The 19,774-nt window shown below is 50.2% G+C and overlaps 1 protein-coding gene across 1 annotated transcript in view; it reads right to left on the bottom strand.

Moving 5' to 3' along the window:
* LOC147701684 (uncharacterized) overlaps positions 1 to 19,774 on the bottom strand; it is a 761,267-nt gene that overhangs the window by 303,336 nt on the left and 438,157 nt on the right. The window contains exon 15 of the mRNA XM_086929358.1: positions 14,683 to 14,732. Within this exon, the coding sequence (XP_086785484.1) occupies positions 14,683 to 14,732 (50 nt within the window). The remainder of the gene's footprint in view (positions 1 to 14,682; positions 14,733 to 19,774) is intronic.

The following is a 19,774-nucleotide window of genomic DNA, read 5'->3' as shown; positions in this document are numbered from 1 at the left end:
AAGGTAGTAGCCCATGGGCTACTTACCGTTGGTGCGACTACACCACCTATATGACCACTTCCTGCTAGGAGTGAGCACACACTTTCCAAAAAAAAGATGGTGAAACCCATCCTTTGTTGTTCACTTCAGGTAGCCCACCTTTGGGGTGTGACTAGCCTGAGAGTGAACAAGCCTTCTGACTAGCTAGTTTTCCTGCTTGTCCTGGTGTCAAATGGGTCTCAGTGCAGGGGGTGGCATTCCCAGGTCTGGAGGGAAGCCAAGGTTGCATACCAAAGGTGGCAGAGGCTTTGAAGCCGCTGGCCTCAATATGCTAAAACATTAGCCCTCCCGCTGGAGGAGGTGTGAACACCTTCCTCCGGGGCAGACTGTTTCTGATCTCGGAACGCGAAGGGACTCACCAGCACGGGGTCAGAAACTTGTCTGTGGTGGCAAGCTGGACACTACCAGTCAGCCGACACACTAAATACTGGTAGGTTTTTCAGGGGGCACCTCTAAGGTGTTCTCTGGGTGCATGCCATAATAAATCTAGCACAGGCAAGAGCCTAAGGCCAATGGGCTGGCCCAGAGACTTTCAGAGGGCCCAATAACCCTAACTCCAGCATCTTGCTTCCTTCGGATTTGATGCTCTCCTTAACTTGGTCAGAGAGATCTTTGTTTTGACAGGCAAGCTGTCCCCAGTGTCCACATCGTGGGTACACCCGTGTCTCTGGCCAGGGGTCAAAGAGAAGAGCCCAGCATACTGTTGCAGGACATGCCTAGAGTCAGTCTGCTGTTGGGCAGTGAGGGTTTCGGAGTAGATATCGCCATCAACTGACCCATCTTTTGGACTGTAAGAGAGGAGATCAAGGAGAGGATCACTTGGTCTCCTGATCCTCATCAGTGACCAACAGCATGGACATTATCAGCCCTGTCACTGAAAAGTTTCAGGCGGTCCACATGGATCACCCTCTTGGGGTCTACCAAGAAGGTGACCCCACTTTTTTTCAAGGATAGGGCAAGTGCCACTCCATCTGTCTAAGAGGGCCCCAAAACCCTCCCATTTTGTCCAGGCAGAAACTCCACCACTGCAGCTTTTTGATCATACCACAGCTTCTGGAGGAGTTGGCTGGCCTCAAGATGTTTGAATGCCTTTTCCACATACTCTGCCATCCAAGAGCGGAGGCTAGGCACACAGTACACCACACCTTGTTTAGGTTCACGTTGAGGCCTCTTTCAACCTTCTTTTAAGCAGAGCAGGTGGACTCCTCACAGGATGGCCAAACAGAAGTTCAAAGAGAAAACCCTACTCCCTGCTGAGGAACTTCTTAAGCGAAAATCAGGCATAGCAAGAGGACATTCCATATCCTTTTGAGTTTGTCAGGGAGTCCCACGATCATGCCTTTCAATGTCTTGTTGAATCTCTCAAGGCTAATGGTTTGTGGGTGAAACGGTGTAGTATATTTGAAGTTCACTCCACACTCATTCCACATGTGTTTTAGGTATGCAGACATGAAGCTGGATCCTCTGTCTGACACCATCTCCTTAGGGAATCCTACCCTGGTGAATACACCAATGAGGGCTTTGGCTACTGTAGCGGCTGTAGTAGCCCTAAGGGGAATCGCTTCTGGCTACCTGGTAGCATGATTCACTACTACCAGTATGCAGTGGTTTCCTGAGGCTGTGGGTGGTTCAAGTGGACCGACTATGTCCACACTAACCCTTTGAAAGGGAATCCCAACCACTGGAATTCCTGGGGTCCTTTGGGACCCCTGCTTTGCCACAGGCCTGACAGGTGCTGACAAACGCCTTTACTTTCTGGGATCAGTAGAAATGGTGGACAAGCCTTTACCAAGTTTTAGTCTGACCCAGGTGCCCAGCTAAGGGGATTCAGAAAAGGGGGTGGTGATTGACAGAGTATCTGAATAAAGCAGAACACTCCTACCCAGTCAACAGATCAGGGCTTGATCCATCACCGTTTTTTAGCTCACTGCACCATCCCAGCTCAGAACCGGGCTACATGCAAATTAGTCTGTCCCTGGCCCAGTGCATCATGGGAACAGGGCAGACCAAACTGTCCATCACCACCCCCTATCCTGAATCAGCTAAGGGGATGTCATGGCCAATTGTGAGCAATAACGCCCTCTTCAGCTGAGGCACTACCACTCTCCTAGTGGCATCAGTTGTGGCGTCTCTTGCATCAGTGTACAGGAGCCTCTCCTCCCAATAGGTCCTGTTGGAGGCACTGACAACTCCCTGTTCCTGTGCAGCAGCTTGCTGTCGCAGGCTCTCAAGAGTGGGCGAAACTTGCTGTCCAGGGCCCAGCGGTTCTCTAGAGGGCCCCCCTGGGGCCAGGAGCTCAACCTGGTAAGGTCCAAGATCCATGGGCTCAGTTCCCTCTTGGACTGACAAGTCCTCTCCCCGAAATGAGTTCGAGCTTTTTGCTGTTCAGAAGCTAGTCCCTCATTCTTATTACCTTTCCTCTTGGAGGGCTGGGTCATCTTTTCAGGCCAAACTTCTTTTTCACCCTGTGCTTGGGTCTTGACATACTATTTCAGGGATGTGCTGCATGGATTTTCAGCTCTACCTCAGCCCATGCCTATGTCTCCAGGTAATTTCCAAACATACAGGCAGCTGAAAGCTTTGGAGAGACTACTACCCGTTTCAAACCAGCAACCCCCTCCCCCCATTCTGTCACCATAGCTATGGAATGACACTGAGCAGTAAAGTGGCCAACTCTCCCTTCTCTTCAGAAACTAGAACAGCTTCAGTGTGAACCCTGGTTTGCTCCTGGCACAATGTTGATCCCATCTGGAGATTTGCCACACCAGTACTAACTAGAGATTGACTAGGTGGACTAGGGACATTCTTGTTAGAACAGGCAGAATCTCCAGTTTGGTGTCCTACCTTCTTACAGGTGCGACACCAGGCCATCAGGGGATCAAAACTTTTACTCTTACATCCACCAGTGGGCTGGGAAGATTTCTGTGGCCCACCCTCGTGAGCAGGTTCTTGGGGGCTTTTAGAAGACTCTTGGATTTTATCGAGGGGGGAGGGCACGTGGGGAGGAAGGTCACCCCCTTTACCCCTGGGAGGTTTTGTAACCCTTTTATTTTGGTCATTCCCAGTGGACGTTTTGGTCACACTAGTCTTAAACCAAAGGTCTGTCTTCTTTTCCAATTCTTGGGGAGAAATTTGACCTAGGTCCACCAGATACTGGCAATTACTCAACATGTGTTCTTTAATCATGAGATTATAACACCCAACATAGCCATGAGCTTCACTTCCAGTTCACCAACCATCTAGTATTTTTACTGTGTATTCTATGAAGTCAACCCTGGAAAGGCTTGGGGTTTGGTGAACCCCCTGAATCTAATCCTATACTACCCAGTTGCGAGTCCAAAGCCCTCAATCAGGGGCCCTTCATGAGGTCATAGGACTCAGCATCTATCCCAGTGAGGGTCAGAAGTCTGTCTCTGCACTTACCAGAGAACAGTTCTCAAAATAAGTATCCCCAGTGTCACTTGCCTCATTCCACAAGCCATCTCAAAGGCTGTGAACCATTTGGTCATATCACCTTCCTCATTTTTGGGGACAATCCCTTTGGGGATTTTAGGGCCATAATAACTTTTTTCCTAGGTTTTAAGTTGCTGCCATCATTGATGGGAGCTTAGCCCTTCTCTGCTCTCTTTCTAGAAACCTAAGCCTGGACTCTTGGTCAAATATAAAAAGGGGGAGGGGTGGAAGGAGGGGGATGGAGGGCGTAAAGCCACTTGTGCAATGAGAGAAAGTAAGGCAGAAGGGGCGAGTGAGAAAGAAGGAGGAAGAGAAGGGGATAGAAGAGGAGGGGGAAAATAGGGGATAGAAGAGGGGGAGAAGTATGGGCAAAATGGGATGGGGGAATCAGGAACAGAAATTAGAGGTCTCGAAGAAAAGGAGCCCATGCTTGTTTGAACGTCTTATCCTGGTCTTGCCGACCATATATTACACGTTGGTGGGACGCAACCTGAATCATTGCTACCATCCAGTCCTCCTGCAAAGGAAGGTTGGGCGATCCTCACGGTCTTATGATACAACTTTTGGTTGTAGAGAGCGCAGTGTGTGAAAGGCGGTGTTGAGATAGCATAATGTCAGGTGTATCCCTTAGATCGTGCAGCAAAATGGTAGGCGGGGTAAGGGGAGTCAGAGGGGAATTGATTCACTCAGGATATCCCCTACGTAGGTCCAGAAACGCTTTATAGAAGGAGTGGTGCTTAGGATATGGGGAAGTCACAGTCAACTCCTGAACATCTCCAGCATTTAGAGTGTGGCAATAATCCTGCTCGTTGCAGTTTTAAAGGCATCCAATACCAGTCATGTAATGTTTTGAAACATCTGAAGAACCTGAGCAAGGGTGAGCATCTTGAATTTCTCTTGTTTCAGATAAAAATTCAAGTTCCTGAGATCCAAGATTGGACGAAGCCTGCCATCCTTCTTGGGGATCAGAAAATACTGGGAGTAGCATCCTTGACCTTTTTCCTGCTCTGGGACCACCTCTATCGCACCCTTTCTCAACAGAGTTTGAACTTCCTCCTGTAGGAGTAACAGATGCTCTTCTGAGCAATATCCCTGGCAAGGAGGGTATTTGGGAGGGAATTCCCGAAAGGGAAGGGCATACCCATTTTCTACGAGATTGAGAACCCAAAGATCTGATGTAACCGATTCCCAATCCCGTAGAAAGTGGGTAAGCCGACCCCCCACCGGAACCACATGATCCTGAATGGCGGATCTAGGGCTGCTTTTCTGTGGCTGGGGGGTTGGTGGAGGAGGAAGAGGCCTGACGCCCTCGAGGACGTACCCTTTGCCTTCCCCTGTACGACTTATACAAGGTATTTTGCTGCTGCTGTTGATGCTGCTGCTGACCTTGTCTAAATGTACGAAAAGAAGAGCGACCAAAGCCTCTGAATTTCCTGGCTGTAGAACCTCTTACTTGTAGACCAAGAGATCTAGCAGTCGCCCTGCTATCCTTAAACCTCTCCAAGGCCGAATCTGCCTTCTTGCCAAAGAGTCCTTCACCATCGAAAGGCAGATCTAACAAAGCAGACTGTACATCGGCAGAAAAATCTGAGGATTTTAACCAAGCTGAACGCCTTGTGGCAACAGCAGTGCCCATGATCCTTGCCACAGAATCTGCAGTATCAAGGCCGCTCTGAATAACCTGACGAGCTGCTGCTTGAGTGTCAGATAAAACTTCTTCAAAGTCTCCTCTGCAGTCTTCAGGAACCTTAGGGATCAACGTACGTACGGAGTCCATAAGAGCGTGGACGTATCTTCCCATAAGGCAAGAGGCATTTGTTGATTTTAACGCCATACTCGCGGAAGAGAAAGTTTTCTTGGCCACTTGATCCTGCTTTTTAGCTTCCTTGTCACCAGGAACTTGGGGAAAAGCACCAACTGACTTCTTAGAACATGCCGCCTGAATTACCAAACTTTCAGAAGGGTGAGACGACAAAAAGGCAGGGTCCTCAGGAGCCACTCTATACCTCCTAGCCACACCTTTCGAGACAGCAGAGCAGAAAGAGGCTTCTTCCACACCTCCACAATGGGATCAGTCAAAGCATCATTAAAAGGGAGCAATGGCTCCACAGCTGAACTCGGAGAATGAAGAACCTCAGTAAGCAGATTCGATTTAAATTCAACAGTTGGCAATTTTAAACCTAAAAGTCCCGCTGCTTTTTTCATCACCACATGATATGGCTGAACATCTTTAGACGGTACATCAGAACCTGATGGTAAAACCCACTCTAGAGAAAACTCAAGACCACTAGCCTCTGCTAGATCCTCGAAATAATTTTCATCCAGCTGACCTTCTTCCAAGTCAGAATGAGACTCACAATACCTCAGCTCTTCTAGTAGACGTTGAGCCTCTCTCCTAGATCTCTGCTTAACACGAAGTGCAGCCGGATCCACTGTCTACTCCGACGGCGCCGACGTCGGAATCGAATCCGAAGGCTTAGAAGGATGTTCCAGAGATTTGCTTGGACATCGGCGTCGACCTCGGTGGAGCCTGGTACTGCCACAGCGGGGTCGGAGCCGGCAAAAACGGCATGAAAGGTGCCGGGGCATATGAATGAGGCACCCCCAAATTAAATGCCATTGGACCCATGGGACCCATGGGACCCGAAGGCGCTCTAGAGGGGTACCAAGACCTTGAGAAAACATCATACATAGCGTTGAGAAACGCTGAAGGATCCTGACCTGGAGCTGGAAAAGGTGGATGCTCAGGTCGACCTCGAGGTAGATTCGAATCTGTCTCAACAACAGGAGTTGATTCCTCAACCTCCACAGGAACTTCATCGACCTCTTCTTGAGCCGGAGACGGTGCGGGAGTCAGAGAATGAACTTGCGACTCCGAAGGCGAGGCCTCGCTCTCTTGATCCAAAATCTCTTGTGGAGGAATTACTTTAGATTTAACTTTGAGTGATCTCGACCTCGAGCCAGACTTATCACCCGAATGACGTCGAGACTCATGTCTCCTCTTCTTATGCTTCTTACGTGACCTCGAAGCGTGATCCGACGAAGACCTCGAAGCCGACGCCTCCCGAGACCTCGACCTCGAATGGGATTTCGAAGATTTCCTAACTTTATCGGCCTTCAGTTAAGCCACAAGAAGCTTAGACTCCCTTTCTCGCAGGGCCTTTGGATTCATCTTTTGTCACGACGAACACCCATCCACGTCGTGGTCGGAGCTCAAACACCAAATACAGTCCTGGTGTGGGTCCGTAACGGACATCATCTTTCCACATTCCCGTCTTTTGTCGACATATTATCGAACAAAGAGGCAAGAGAACAGAGAAACTAAGAAATACAGCAACAGAGTAACTAGAAGCTACAGAGTATCCCAAAACTGTTAGCGTCGACGACGCGGAAAAAAGAGAACTGATGTCATCACGCCGGCGTGGGCCTATTGTAGGCGTCGGTGACGTCAGCGGAGTCGCGTGCGATGCCATATCTCTATGACGTCTAAGTCCACGTCGGCGCAAGGCTACGAAAAGAATTTCCGAATGTTGCTGACGCAAGGGGATATTCACAAGGTGAGGAAACAACACGGCAGATGTATCTATCAGAAAAAATAATTTCAAACACGCATCCAGAGTACCCTTGTCTAGGGCTTCCAGCAATGGTAATGCGTAGGCGCTCCTGCCATTTCTCACGGAGACCTCTAAGGAGAGGTTGTGGATGTAAGTGGTTAGTCAACTCACCATACAATCCCATCACCACTCCCTTGTGTCATCACCAAATGAGGAGATAGTGCAATATCAGCAAGGGTTCCAATGTCCAGGGATGTGGGTCCAGGCATAATCTCATGCAGTGCTGTAATTGCAGGTGTCGCCACGCTTGATGCAATGGGAGATCAAATTCCTCACAAAGCAGGGCAAAGGACTTCAACTAACCGTTTATTATGACCTGGTCCAGTGTCTCGGTTCTTCTTGATCGCCAACTATGCCAGTGAAGCGCACAACCATATACTCAGATGCTCTTTTTACCCCAAAGTGGGGCTTTAAAGTGCAAACGATGAGCGACACCTAGAAGACTTTGTGCTCTTTGCCATGCTTGATATGTAGCTTGCAACACTGGGTGTAGAGGTGATGTTCATGGGTTGCGGGCACCGTAGGGAAATTCAAGGCCGCCATCACTGTCAAGTAGTGAGTGTTCCATTGTGGGAGTCAGTGGTGTCTGGGAGTAGATAGGCTAAATGCGATAGGCGCAGTGCTAGAGAATAATGCTCCAGAGATGGTAAACCCAATTTGCCATGGGAGCGGCAAGCCATTAATTTGGCAGCTGCTAGACTAGGATGCATGGATCCCCAGACAAAGTTCCTTATATGGGCGTCTACGCAACGTAGTGTGGACAGAAGTACTACAATCGGTAGCATTCCCAGAACGTAAGTGAAGCGAAGTAACATGACCATCCTTACCGCCTGTACTCTTCCCCCACATGGAAAAACTGAGGGGACCAATTGGCGAAATCAGTTTCCATTTGTGCTATGAGGGGTGACATTGTCCGAGACCATTTCTTCCAAGCCTCAGTTAACCAAAATGCCCAGATATTTTAGTTGCAATGATTTCCAGTGAAAGGGGTAACCGTCATTTAATGCTTTTATGGTGCCCGAAAAGAGTGGAAGAGCCTCGCTTTTGTCTCAGTAAAATGGCAATAGGTGGGAGGGGTCAGGAGCCTGTCCGTGGTTGGCTAGGTTCCCTTATCCTCAAGATGGCGGGGACTCAGTTGTGCTTCACCCCACCTGAGGGCACACTTCTTTCCTTCACTTGTTTTTCCCGCCGGCTCTCCCGCCCAAAGTGGGGATAGAACCAGTGGGGACCAGTTGCTAAAAGCAGCAAATGGTCTGGAGAAGCTCACAAAGGCGGCATGCTTTTGAAGCTTCCCCTCTCGTGAACCTTGCCCATCCTGGGGGAGGAGGTTTGGAACCTCGTCCAAGGATATGCATTGTTTCAGGCCCCCGAAGCAGCAGACTATCGACAAAGGGGCACAGAAATAGGTCTGTTGGTGGTAGCCTAAGCAGCCCCTCAGTCAGGTAACTAGGAGTTAGTCGAGTTTCAGGGGCATCTCTAAGATGTCCTCTGTTGTGCATTTTAAATTAAATCCCACAGTGGCATCAGTTTGGGTTTAATGTGCTGAGAAGTTTGATACCAAACTTCCCAGTTTTCAGTGTAGCCATTATGGTGTTGTGGAGTTCGCAATGACAAAGTCCCAGCACCATATACTCTTAATGGCAGCACTGCACTTACAGTGCACAGGAATGGACTTGGGCACTTTAGGGGTACAGGGCTCATGCACCTGTACCCTCACCACTGGCATAAGGCACCCAGCAAGAGGGGTGACTGATGTATGCCAGGGCGGTGGTGTGTTGGCATGGCACACGCCTTTCCCAATTTTCATGTATTGAAAATCTTTTTATACTCCCTACGCCATAAATTCTTTTATAGCTTGTCACAGGTCACGTCATTTAGTCCATATCCATTAGAGCCAATGACTGCTGCTGCTTCTTTCTAGAGCCTTCATCCACTCGGCTAACACACATGCATATGGCCACTTTAATATATATGTCGACATGCTTCAACCTTCTTATGGGGACCGGAAAGTTCTAGTGTAGGTCCTTCTCAGGGCAGGAACTGTGCATGTGAGGGACACATTCGAAGAGTGCCAAAATTGGGGGCTCCACCTTCGAGGAGCACTGACACGGTCAATGGACCTTGGTGTTATTCCTTTTGCGCCAAAAGGCATCATAAGTTCAATGGCTGTTTCTGTGCCTGGAAGTGCAGTCCTTGTCTGTATTAGGGCATCGTTTTCTAGGTGTGGCAGCTCTTCATATGTGGCTAACCTTATCCTATAAAATAAAGGTTAGAGAGCTACGGGCCAGGTAGCCAGCTGCTGGGAGTTAAACAGAGGTTGCACACATACTTTAATCCAGCATGTGGCCCATCTGTTAAAGGTCTAGTGTAGGTCTCTGTTGGGTTCGATTTGAAAACCGAACCCAATGGGGACCAGTAAAGATACTTATTTAAGTGGCAAGTATTTACATACATACCATGTCTTTTTTCGCATGAAGCGATGGTTCACTGTTCAGTTCAGTTTAGCTTTATTCGATTTTGTAGTGCAAATCATAAAAGCGTACAATTTTAAAAACATACATTTAAAACAACCAAAACATGGACTGCAAATTATAGACAAAAATAAAAGTGGAATTAAAGGATCGTTCAAAGAGAAAGAATCTCGGCCCTAAAGTGTACACACCTCAATCATAATGAACAACGACTTTACACAATACTTAGGTAAATTATATATTCTAACAATCCTGCCTTTAAATAGAATTCGCCCTCCCCATAAGCTACTAATAAAGAGCTCTATGGCGTTGGTTATTATACAGCATGTCATAACGGTTAGGTGCAGGGAGGTTGCTATTGATCGATCAACAAGCAGATTTACCAAGCAGTTTTACCAATAGCGTGAGTGTAACCTGCCCCTTGTCTAAGTGAGGGGTAATGAGGGTAAAAGTCATAAAGGTCCCCGGTATATATCGGGCCAACTTCTTCTTGCCGGTACCAGGACTGGAGAAACGGAACAATGTTTTTGTTACGAAATTTCACTAGGACCAGATCCCCGGCGATATCCTTTCGGAGGGGACCTAGCCAGCCCACCCTTCTAACAGTTAGTATTCTGCCATTTAGGCAGCAGGCAGGGGTCTATTCCTAGATAGCCAGTGAATAACCTTGTTTTGTAGCTCATGTTGGGTTTCAGTTTTCCCCTGTATGATAGGTGGCACTCCTGATAGTACATAGACAAAGGGAGCAGCCTCTGGTGGTAAATGAATATGAGGTGCTATGTTTGACCCTGATCTGGCGATATTGCGCTGTGGGAAAACACGATTTGGCAGGGGATGAGGGTCTTTTGAATCTGGTATGTTAGGAGCTGGAGCCTGAGTCGGAGCATTGGTGAATAATGCAGTTGGTTTAGGGGTTCCAGAAACAACAGATGGAGGGGATTGTCTGGTATATACTAGATTTTTAGTGGGGGCCAGGTTTACGTTGATTGTGGTCTCTAATTCCGTGAGTCTATCCCCCAGGAGGTCTAATTTTGCCATCAATGGTGAAATGGCGGAGTTAATTAGCCGTTCAATTAGGGTCAGTAGGGTCGACTGTGAGGGCGGTGCTGAGAAATCTATCCCTCCCACAGATTCACCCAGGACTGGAGTTGGAGGGGAAGTAATAGCAAGCAACAAGGAATTTGAAGACAATTTGGGATGTTTGGGTTGATTGACATTTTGTTTGTCAGTTTCACACTTCCTTTTACCAGGTGGAGGCCGAGTTGGTGCTGTGCTTTGGATGTCTGCTGAGTTATTTTGGGGTCGTTTGCGCAAACTGTATTGGGGTTTAGTAAGACGGTAGGGGCGCTAATGTATTCTGGGCTGCTTGCAGCTATAGTGTACTTAGTTCTGCATAATCTGTTTAGTTCCTCTAGCCCTGTTAGGCAATTCCCATAGTCAAAGACAGGTACAGGAGAATGGTTTGTCTGAATTGGCGTAATTCCTTGTAAGTCTTGTGAGCCTTTTGGCGAACTCCTATGTGGGATAGCTTTATTTGTTACCCCCTTTCGTGATATCGTGATTACAGGGGAATGATCAAGCAATTAGTGGGGTAAATCAGACGGATGACGAAAAAGTACCTTGGTAGTCAGTCAGCTGGTACGTCGGAGTAATTCCCCCCTTTCTGATGAAGCCAAGGGGAGAGGCCCGTCTCGTCCTTCCCGGTCCTCGGAGGGCCACAGAGGGCCCGCCCTTTGCCCGGGCTTAGCCCGGCTGGTCCCGCGCGCGTCCCGCGAGGCGGGAGGGGCGGCTGCCTCTTATGCGCCTCCGGGCGCTGCAGGATGATGCGGCGGTTCGGCGCCCCCGGTGGCAGTGAGGGGACGCTGGGATCTGTAGTCTTTGCTCTCTCCCCGCAGTGACCGCGATGTTAGGAGCGGCGTCGGTAGGGGGGAGAGCGTGTGCAGCAGTGAGTGTGCTTGTAGGAGATGAAGAGCTGGACCCCCGCAGGTAAGTACCCCCAATTACAAGAGGCCCCCGCTCAGCAGCAGGGGCGGCTGCCTCTTATGCGCCTCCGGGCGCTGCAGGATGATGCGGCGGTTCGGCGCCCCCGGTGGCAGTGAGGGGACGCTGGGATCTGTAGTCTTTGCTCTCTCCCCGCAGTGACCGCGATGTTAGGAGCGGCGTCGGTGGGGGGGAGAGCGTGTGCAGCAGTGAGTGTGCTGGTAGGAGATGAAGAGCTGGACCCCCGCAGGTAAGTGCCCCCAATTACAAGAGGCGATGGTTCACTGATTTACATCCTATGTATATGTGTGCTAGCAAAGTGGATAAAGTGGATAAAGAAAGTGTAGAAAGAATAAGAAGCCGCCATTGGCTATTAGGGATAGTAACTAAAGTAATCAGTGACAAGCTTTAAAAGAATTTATGGTGTAGGGGTATTTACATTTTAGTTTGCTCCCCACCCCTTATCACTTCAACTGGATCACTCCCCTTCGCGATAAGACAGATTTCCTAATTTTCAGACACTTTAGCAGACTATAATACCAATATACTATACTGACTAAATCCTAAGTAGGTGGCTGTCATGTAAGCAAAAAGATTACCAGGTCCTAAAACAAGTTAAATTATTCTTGGAGACACAGTGATGAATATATAGCATGCCTGCTACTCAAACCTGTTCTTCTTTTATAGGCAAAGAGGCTAATGTTTCCAAACACAAGGAAGGATACAGCCATCTCAGAGAACCATTAAAAAATAAATAATTTAAAGAGGTATGTCAATCCCAAAAAACCTTAGTAAAGTGTAAGGAAAAAAAATCTCTTATTACTGTTATGTACTATGCTTTTACTGAGAAGACAAGTGTTTGCCACACACTGGACCCCATCTTCGCCGCAAGCCCTCACGTCTCCAACCACACCACCGAACCCCACTGGACCGACCAACACTGCATCCACTTCACCTTCAGGAAGCCCACCATGCACCAACGCACCCACCTGATGAATCGACGCTGCTGGCGCAAGGTCACAGAAGACCAGCTAACCACTGTCCAACCGCCGACCCAGACACCGCCGCTCGCAACCTCAGAGAATGGATTACCGACTGCGCCAACACCATAGCCCCGCTCAAGACTCCCTCCAACAGCCACACCAACAAAAAAGCCACCTGGTTCACCGAAGACCTAGGGCCTCCAAACGAACATGCCGAAAAATGGAGAAGAACTGGCTCCGCGAACTAACACCGAACAGCTACACAGCCCACAAGAACTCCACCCGCAGACACCACCAACTCATCAGAACCACCAAAAGGGCCTCATTAAAGACCGCCTGGAAAACAACGCACACAAAGAGCAAAGAGCTCTTCCACATCATGAAGGAACTCTCCAACCCCAGCTCCAACACTAACGACATTCCGCCTTCGCAAGACCTGTGTGACGCATTGGCCACCTTCTTCCCCCCAAAAATCGCCGACATCCACAACAGCTTCAACGCCACTACCGCCCCAACAACCATCACCCCCACCACCACCACTTGCACGAACAGATTGCTCTAATGGACCGGCGTCACCAACCAGGACATCAGCGAGACCATGAACACCATCCACTCCGGATCACCGCTAGACCCATGCCCTCACCACATCTTTAACAAAGCCAGCACAGCCATCGCACCCCATCTCCGGAAAGTAATCAACATCTCCTTCGAGACAGCAACATTCCCGGAAAGCTGGAAGCACGTCGATATCAAAGCCTTACTCAAGAAACCCAAGGCAGACCCCGAGGACCTCAAGAGCCTCCGACCCATCTCCCTGCTCCCTTTCCCGGCAAAGGTCACCAATAAAAATAGTCAACAAACAGTTGACCCGCTTCCACGAGAAAACAGCATCCTGGACCCGTCCTAGTCTGGGTTCCGCAGCAACCACAGCACCGAAACCGCCCTCCTCGCCACCGATGACATAAGGACCCTGCTTGACAACAGATAAACAGCGGCCCTCATCCTCCTGGACCAGTCAGCCGCCTTCGACACGGTCTGCCACCGCACCCTACGAACACGTCTACATAATGCCGGAATACAAGCGAAGACCCTGGACTGGACCACATCCTTCCTCTCCGGCAGAACTCAGAGCGTCCACCTCCCTTCGGCTCCACTGCCACCGAAATCTGCGGCGTACTCCAGAGATCCTCCGTCAGCCCGACGCTGTTTAACATCTACATGGCACCGCTCGCCCACATCGCCCGACAGCACAACCTCAACATCATCTCCTACGCCGACACCCAACCGATCATCTCCCTCACCAAAGACCCTCACACCGCCAAAACCAACTTCCACGAAGGAATCAAGGCCGTCACTGAATGGATGAGGAATAGCCGGCTTAAGCTGAACTCCGACAAAACGGAGGTCCTCATCCTCGGCTCCACCCCCTCAGCCTGGGACGACTCCTGGTGGCCGACAACTCTAGGAACAGCCCCAAAATCCACCGACCAGGCACGCAACCTGGGGATCATCCTAGACTCCACGCTCTCCATGATTAAGCAGGTCAACGCCGTCTCCTCATTCTGCTTCAACACCCTCCGACTGCTCCGTAGGATCTTCAAGTGGATCCCCACTGTGACGAGAAGAACGGTCACCCAGGCCCTCATCACCAGCAGGCTGGACTACGGAAACGCCCTCTACGCAGAAACGTCGGCCAAGCTCCTAAGACTATTGCAATGGATTCAGAACGCCTCTGCACGTCTGATCCTCGACACGCCCCCCCTCCCCCCGCAGCCACATCACACCTCACCTGAGAGACTTGCACTGGCTCCCCGTTGACAAGACGATAACCTTCAAACTCCTCATCCAAGCACACAAAGCCCTCCACAAGATCGGGCCAGCATACCTCAAAAGACTCAACTTCTACTCCCCCACCCGTCACCATCCCCCGCATCCGAAGTGCCACCGCCGGCGGCAGATCCTTCTCCCACCTCGCCGCTAAGACCTGGAACACCCTCCCCACCAACCTACCGCAGACCCAAGAAGACTCCTCAAGACCTGGCTCTTCGGCCACTAGCAGGACATGCTAGATCTGTCAAAATTATATGCCTGTATTCCAGATGCAACTTCCATAAATGAAAAATAAGCTAAATGCATCCATACCCAGGTCCTGGATTCGTGTCGCTGTTTACAGTCTCCAAATCGTCTTCTCCCTGTGGTGGAAGAAATTGAGATATTTTCACCAAATAAGAGTTCAAATGAAGGGGTCTACTGCATACCTATGCAAATAAATCAAGGAGGACTGGGATTAGCAGTTTAAGGTGTTTGCAATAATGGAGTGCAGCTATCTCTAGAGAAGTACAGCTTGACAACAACCCTAAACCACTGAATGTTCCTGTAATATTTCCCTAGCAACCATCAAATTCCTCTCTTTCATTCACCATGCACCTAAATTCCCCTAAAGCACAAGTTACTTACCTTCGGTAATGATATATCTGTAAGAAACATTAGTAGTGATAGACTCCTTACCTTAGAATTACCCCCAGGCGTCAGACAGGATCCAGAAAGTTTTCGTCAGCAGTACCCCTGCGCATCGGTATGCGTCGTCGTGCGGCGCGTGTGCGACGTTGGCGCCGAGATGACGTCGCTGGAGCTACTTAGACGCACCCACGCAAGCTGACGGCAGTTCTGTACACGACTTTCCGGGCCAGGAACGCAGAGCCGTGTAGGAAACTGACCACTGGTGCAAAGAAATGCAAATGCTACTTACCAGTATGCATCTGTTCTTGGCATGTAGGGCTGCTGACATTCATATCTGTGCATAGATCGCCACCTAGTGTTGGGTTCGGATGATTGCACATTGTTGTCCTGGAAGAGTCTTCGAAGTATCACGAGATAGGTGGCTCCTCCCCTGGACTACAGTGCGCATGGGCATCGCCTCCATCCCCAGATTGTTTTTAGCCATTGGCAGAGATGGAGTGAAGTATGTGAGTGATGACCATGCTATGAGCATATAAATATATGAATACTGCAGCTGCTACAGGCGCCGGGGAGGAGGGTGGGCGATATGAATGTCAGCAGCCCTACATGCCAAGAACAGATGCATACTGGTAAGTAGCATTTGCAGTTCGAGGCATGTGGGCTGCTGAATTCATATCTGTGCATAGAATACATAGCAGTCCCTCCATTATCGGCGGCCGCCCGTGTCAGCTGCAGCGGTCTGAAAAAGTGTTTTTAGAACAGCCTGACCAACAGCTGCCTGCTGTTTGGAATGCACGTCTACACAGTAGTGCTTAGTGAAAGTATGTGTGGTAGACCATGTGGCTGCTCTACAGATATCTTCTAAGGGAATGTTACCTAGGAAAGCCATAGAGGCCCCCAACTTCCTGGTGGAGTGGGCCCTCGGTGGGATAGTGAGGGTGCGCTTAGCTTTAGCATAACAGATCTGAATGCACTTTACTATCCACCTAGCAATCCCTGCTTTTGAGATAGCGTTTCCCTTGTGGTGTGTTGCAAAAGCAACAAAAGGCTGCTTGGTTTTGCGAAAATCTTTTGTCCTGTCTACATAATACATCAAGGCCCTCTTAACATCAAGGGTGTGGAGCATGCGCTCCGCCAGTGACTCTGGGTTTTGGAAAAACACCGGCAGTTCAATTGTCTGGTTTAAGTGGAATTGGGATACCACTTTGGGTAGGAATTTAGGGTTAGTGCGGAGCACCACCCTGTTAGCATGTACCTGGAAGTAAGGTTCTTGGATGGTGAGCGCCTGCAGCTCGCTAACCCTCCGTAGCGATGTAATTGCTACTAAGAACGCAACCTTCCACGTCAGAAACTGAAGCTCACAAGAGTGCAGTGGCTCAAAGGGAGGACCCATCAGCCTCGTAAGAACCACATTGAGGTTCCATTCTGGAGCTGGTGGGGTCCTTGGTGGAATGACCCTTTTGAGTCCTTCCAGAAAGGCCTTGATAGCAGGGACCTTAAAGAGTGACAGGTGCTGCCTATTCTGGAGGTATGCTGCCATAGCAGACAGGTGAATGCGGATGGAAGAGTATGCCAGATTGCATTGGTACAGGTGGAACAGGTAACAAATGATGTTTTGAATGGAAGCATCTAGCGGGTCAATATCGTGGTTAACACAGTAGATGACAAACCTCTTCCATTTAGCCGCATAACAAGCTCTAGTAGTGGGCTTCCTTGCCTCCCGAATGATGTTCATGCAATCGGGAGGTAGATTAAGGTAGCCAAACTCTAGGACTTCAGGAGCCAGATCGCCAGGTTGAGCTGTTGCGGATCTGGGTGCTGAATGTCGCCATGGCTCTGCGTCAGAAGGCTGGGTGTGAGATGTAGCCTCTGATGCGGTACCATGGACAGTTCTAGAAATGTGGTGTACCATGGTTGGCGAGCCCACGTTGGAGCAACCAGGATGAGAGTCATCGAGTGCTGCCTGAGCTTGCGTGCCACCAGCGGTATCAGAGGTGCTGGGGGAAAAGCGTACGCAAATTTGCCTGACCAGTTCATCCACATCGCATTGCCCTGTGATTGGGGGTGTGGGAACCTGGCGGCGAAGCTTTGGCATTTTGCGTTCTCCTTTGTGGCGAACAGGTCTATCTCTGGATGACCCCACCTTTGGAAGTACGGTTGGAGTACTGATGGATGTATCTCCCACTCGTGCATCTGATGGCTGTGCCTGCTGAGCAGATCCGCCATCTGATTGTCCTTGCCCGGGAGATGCTCCGCCATGAGGAAGATGTTCCTCTGAATGGCCCACTTCCACACGCTCTGAGCCAGATGAGACAGCTGTGGAGAGTGCGTGCCTCCCTGCTTCTGGATGTAGTACATGGCTGTCATGTTGTCCGTCCGGATCAACACGACTTTGTTGCACAGATGTACTTTGAACGCCTTCAAGGCCATGAAGATTGCCATCAGTTCCAACACATTGATGTGCAACCTCCTTTGCTGTAGTGTCCATAGTCCCTGCACAGTGTAATGGAGTACATGCGCTCCCCATCCCTGGAGAGAGGCGTCCGTCGTCAGGATAATCTGTGGGACAGGCTCCTGGAATGGTCGGCCCTTGCGAAGGTTGTGTGGATTCCACCAATGCAGAGAGTTGTATGCCCGACCGCTCACCAACACTAGGTCTGTCAGTTGTCCATGAGCCTGAGTCCACTGACGTGCAAGGCACTCCTGAAGCGGACGCATATGTAGTCTCGCGTGCGGGACAATGGAGATGCAGGAGGCCATCATGCCTATCAACTGCATGAACACTTTCGCTGGAAGCGAGTGTTGGGGTCTGAATCGTTGGATCAGCACCTGGATACTGGCGATTCTCACTGAATTTGGCTCCGCTGTGGCTGCCAGAGTGTCGATTGTCGCGCCCAGGTACTGTCGCACGTGGGCGGGCTGGAGATGGGACTTTGGGTAGTTCAGAGAGAATCCCAGATCGTGCAGGAGATGAATGGTGCGTGACACGTGGTCGACGCACTGCCGTTCTGTCCTTGCTTGAATGAGCCAGTCGTCCAGGTAGGGAAAGACGTGGACGTGCTGGCGACGGAGATGCGCTGCCACAGTCGCTAGGCACTTGGTAAACACTCTCGGTGCCGTGGTGACCCCGAACGGCAGAACCTTGAACTGGTAATGCTGGTCTAAGATCGTGAATCTGAGATACTTCCTGTGGGAAGGATGCAGGGGGATATGAAAATAGGCATCTTTCAGATCCAGCGTAGCCAGGAAGTCCCCCTGTTGAAGCAGGGGAAGCACCTGCTGCAACGTTTGCATATGGAAGTGCTCCGAGAGGATGTACCAGTTCAGGGGCCTGAGGTCCAGGATCGGCCTGAGGGATCCGTCCTTCTTGGGAATCAGAAAATACAGGGAGTAAACCCCTGTTCCCCGCTCTTGCAACGGAACGAGCTCTATCGCCCCTTTTTGCAGCATGACTAGAACTTCTTGCTGCAACAAGGTCAAGTGCTCGCCTGACATAGGACGGCTTCTTGGGGGTATGTCCGGTGGAATGGACATAAGCTCTAGACAGTACCCGTACTGGATAATAGACCTCACCCACCTGTCCGTGGTGATGGACTTCCACGCCGGCAGGAACTGCTTGAGTCTCGCCCCGACCGGTGTTGCATGGTCGGGGGGCAGTGACAAGACGTCACTGTTTGTTGGTGGTGGTGGACCTGGAGCTATTGTTTCCACGTCCCCTGCCCTTGACATTATTGCCTCTGTAACCACCTCGACCCTTGTTGTTATACGAGGCTTGGGTGTTACTCTTGTAATATTGGGTTGACTGGGACGCCTGTCCCCTTGAGGTGCCTCTGGAGCTTGAGCGGCGAAAGGAACCACTCCGAAACTGCTGACTTTGTAAAGCCCCCATAGACTTGGCAGTTTCCGTATCTTTTTTCATTTTCTCCAGTGTGGCATCCACCTCAGGGCCAAACAGGTGGTCAGGATTCACTGTTTGATTGAGGATCGTAGTTTGGATGTCGGGTTTGAACCCCGAAATTCTAAGCCAGGCATGGCGTCGAAGCAGCACACTGGTATTAATAGCCCTGGAGGCTGTGTCTGCCACATCCAGTGCACATTTGATGGATGCATTCGTAATGAGTTTACCCTCCTGAATGAGCATCTCTCCCGCCTCCTTGTATTGGTCAGGCAAGTGTTGCAGTATGGCCTCTAATGTGTCATAATGGGCCCTATCATAACGTGCAAGTAATGCTTGGGTGTTAGATATTCTCCAGATATTAGCTGCCTGTGCAGCAATTCGTTTGCCTGAGGCCTCAAAGATCTTGGACTCTTTGTCCGGGGAGGAGCGTCAACAGTAGTCTTAGAGTTCGCCCTCTTCCGAGCGTTGGAAACAACCAAGGAGTCCAATGGCAAGTGTCCCTTGATATATGTAGGATCCGTGGGCGCTGCCTTATATTTCCTGTCGATGCGAGGGTTGACCACACGCGCTCGGGTGGGCTCCTTGAAAACCTCTGTTGCATGTTTAAGCACCCCCTTAAGCATCGGTAGTGTTTTGACAGACTTTTCGGCTACCGAGAAGGTGTCTAACAAGAAGTCCACATCCACGGGGTCCGAGTGCAGCTCGACGTCGTGGTTAGCAGCGGCTCTCTCTATCAGAGCATTGAAGGCCGCCGAGTCCTCAGTCGGGGACGTCTTGGCCGCGAAAAGTTGAGTGTCCTGACCCGACTGCGGGTCTTCCGTGTCGCCTCCGGCGGACCACGGTACGTGCTCCTCCTCCGGATCCGAGTACGCCGGA

The sequence above is a fragment of the Lissotriton vulgaris genome, chromosome 7 (genome assembly GCF_964263255.1).
Source record: "Lissotriton vulgaris chromosome 7, aLisVul1.2, whole genome shotgun sequence".
In the NCBI taxonomy this organism is placed as follows: Eukaryota; Metazoa; Chordata; class Amphibia; order Caudata; family Salamandridae; genus Lissotriton; species Lissotriton vulgaris.
This window is presented reverse-complemented; position numbering and strand designations above follow the sequence as displayed.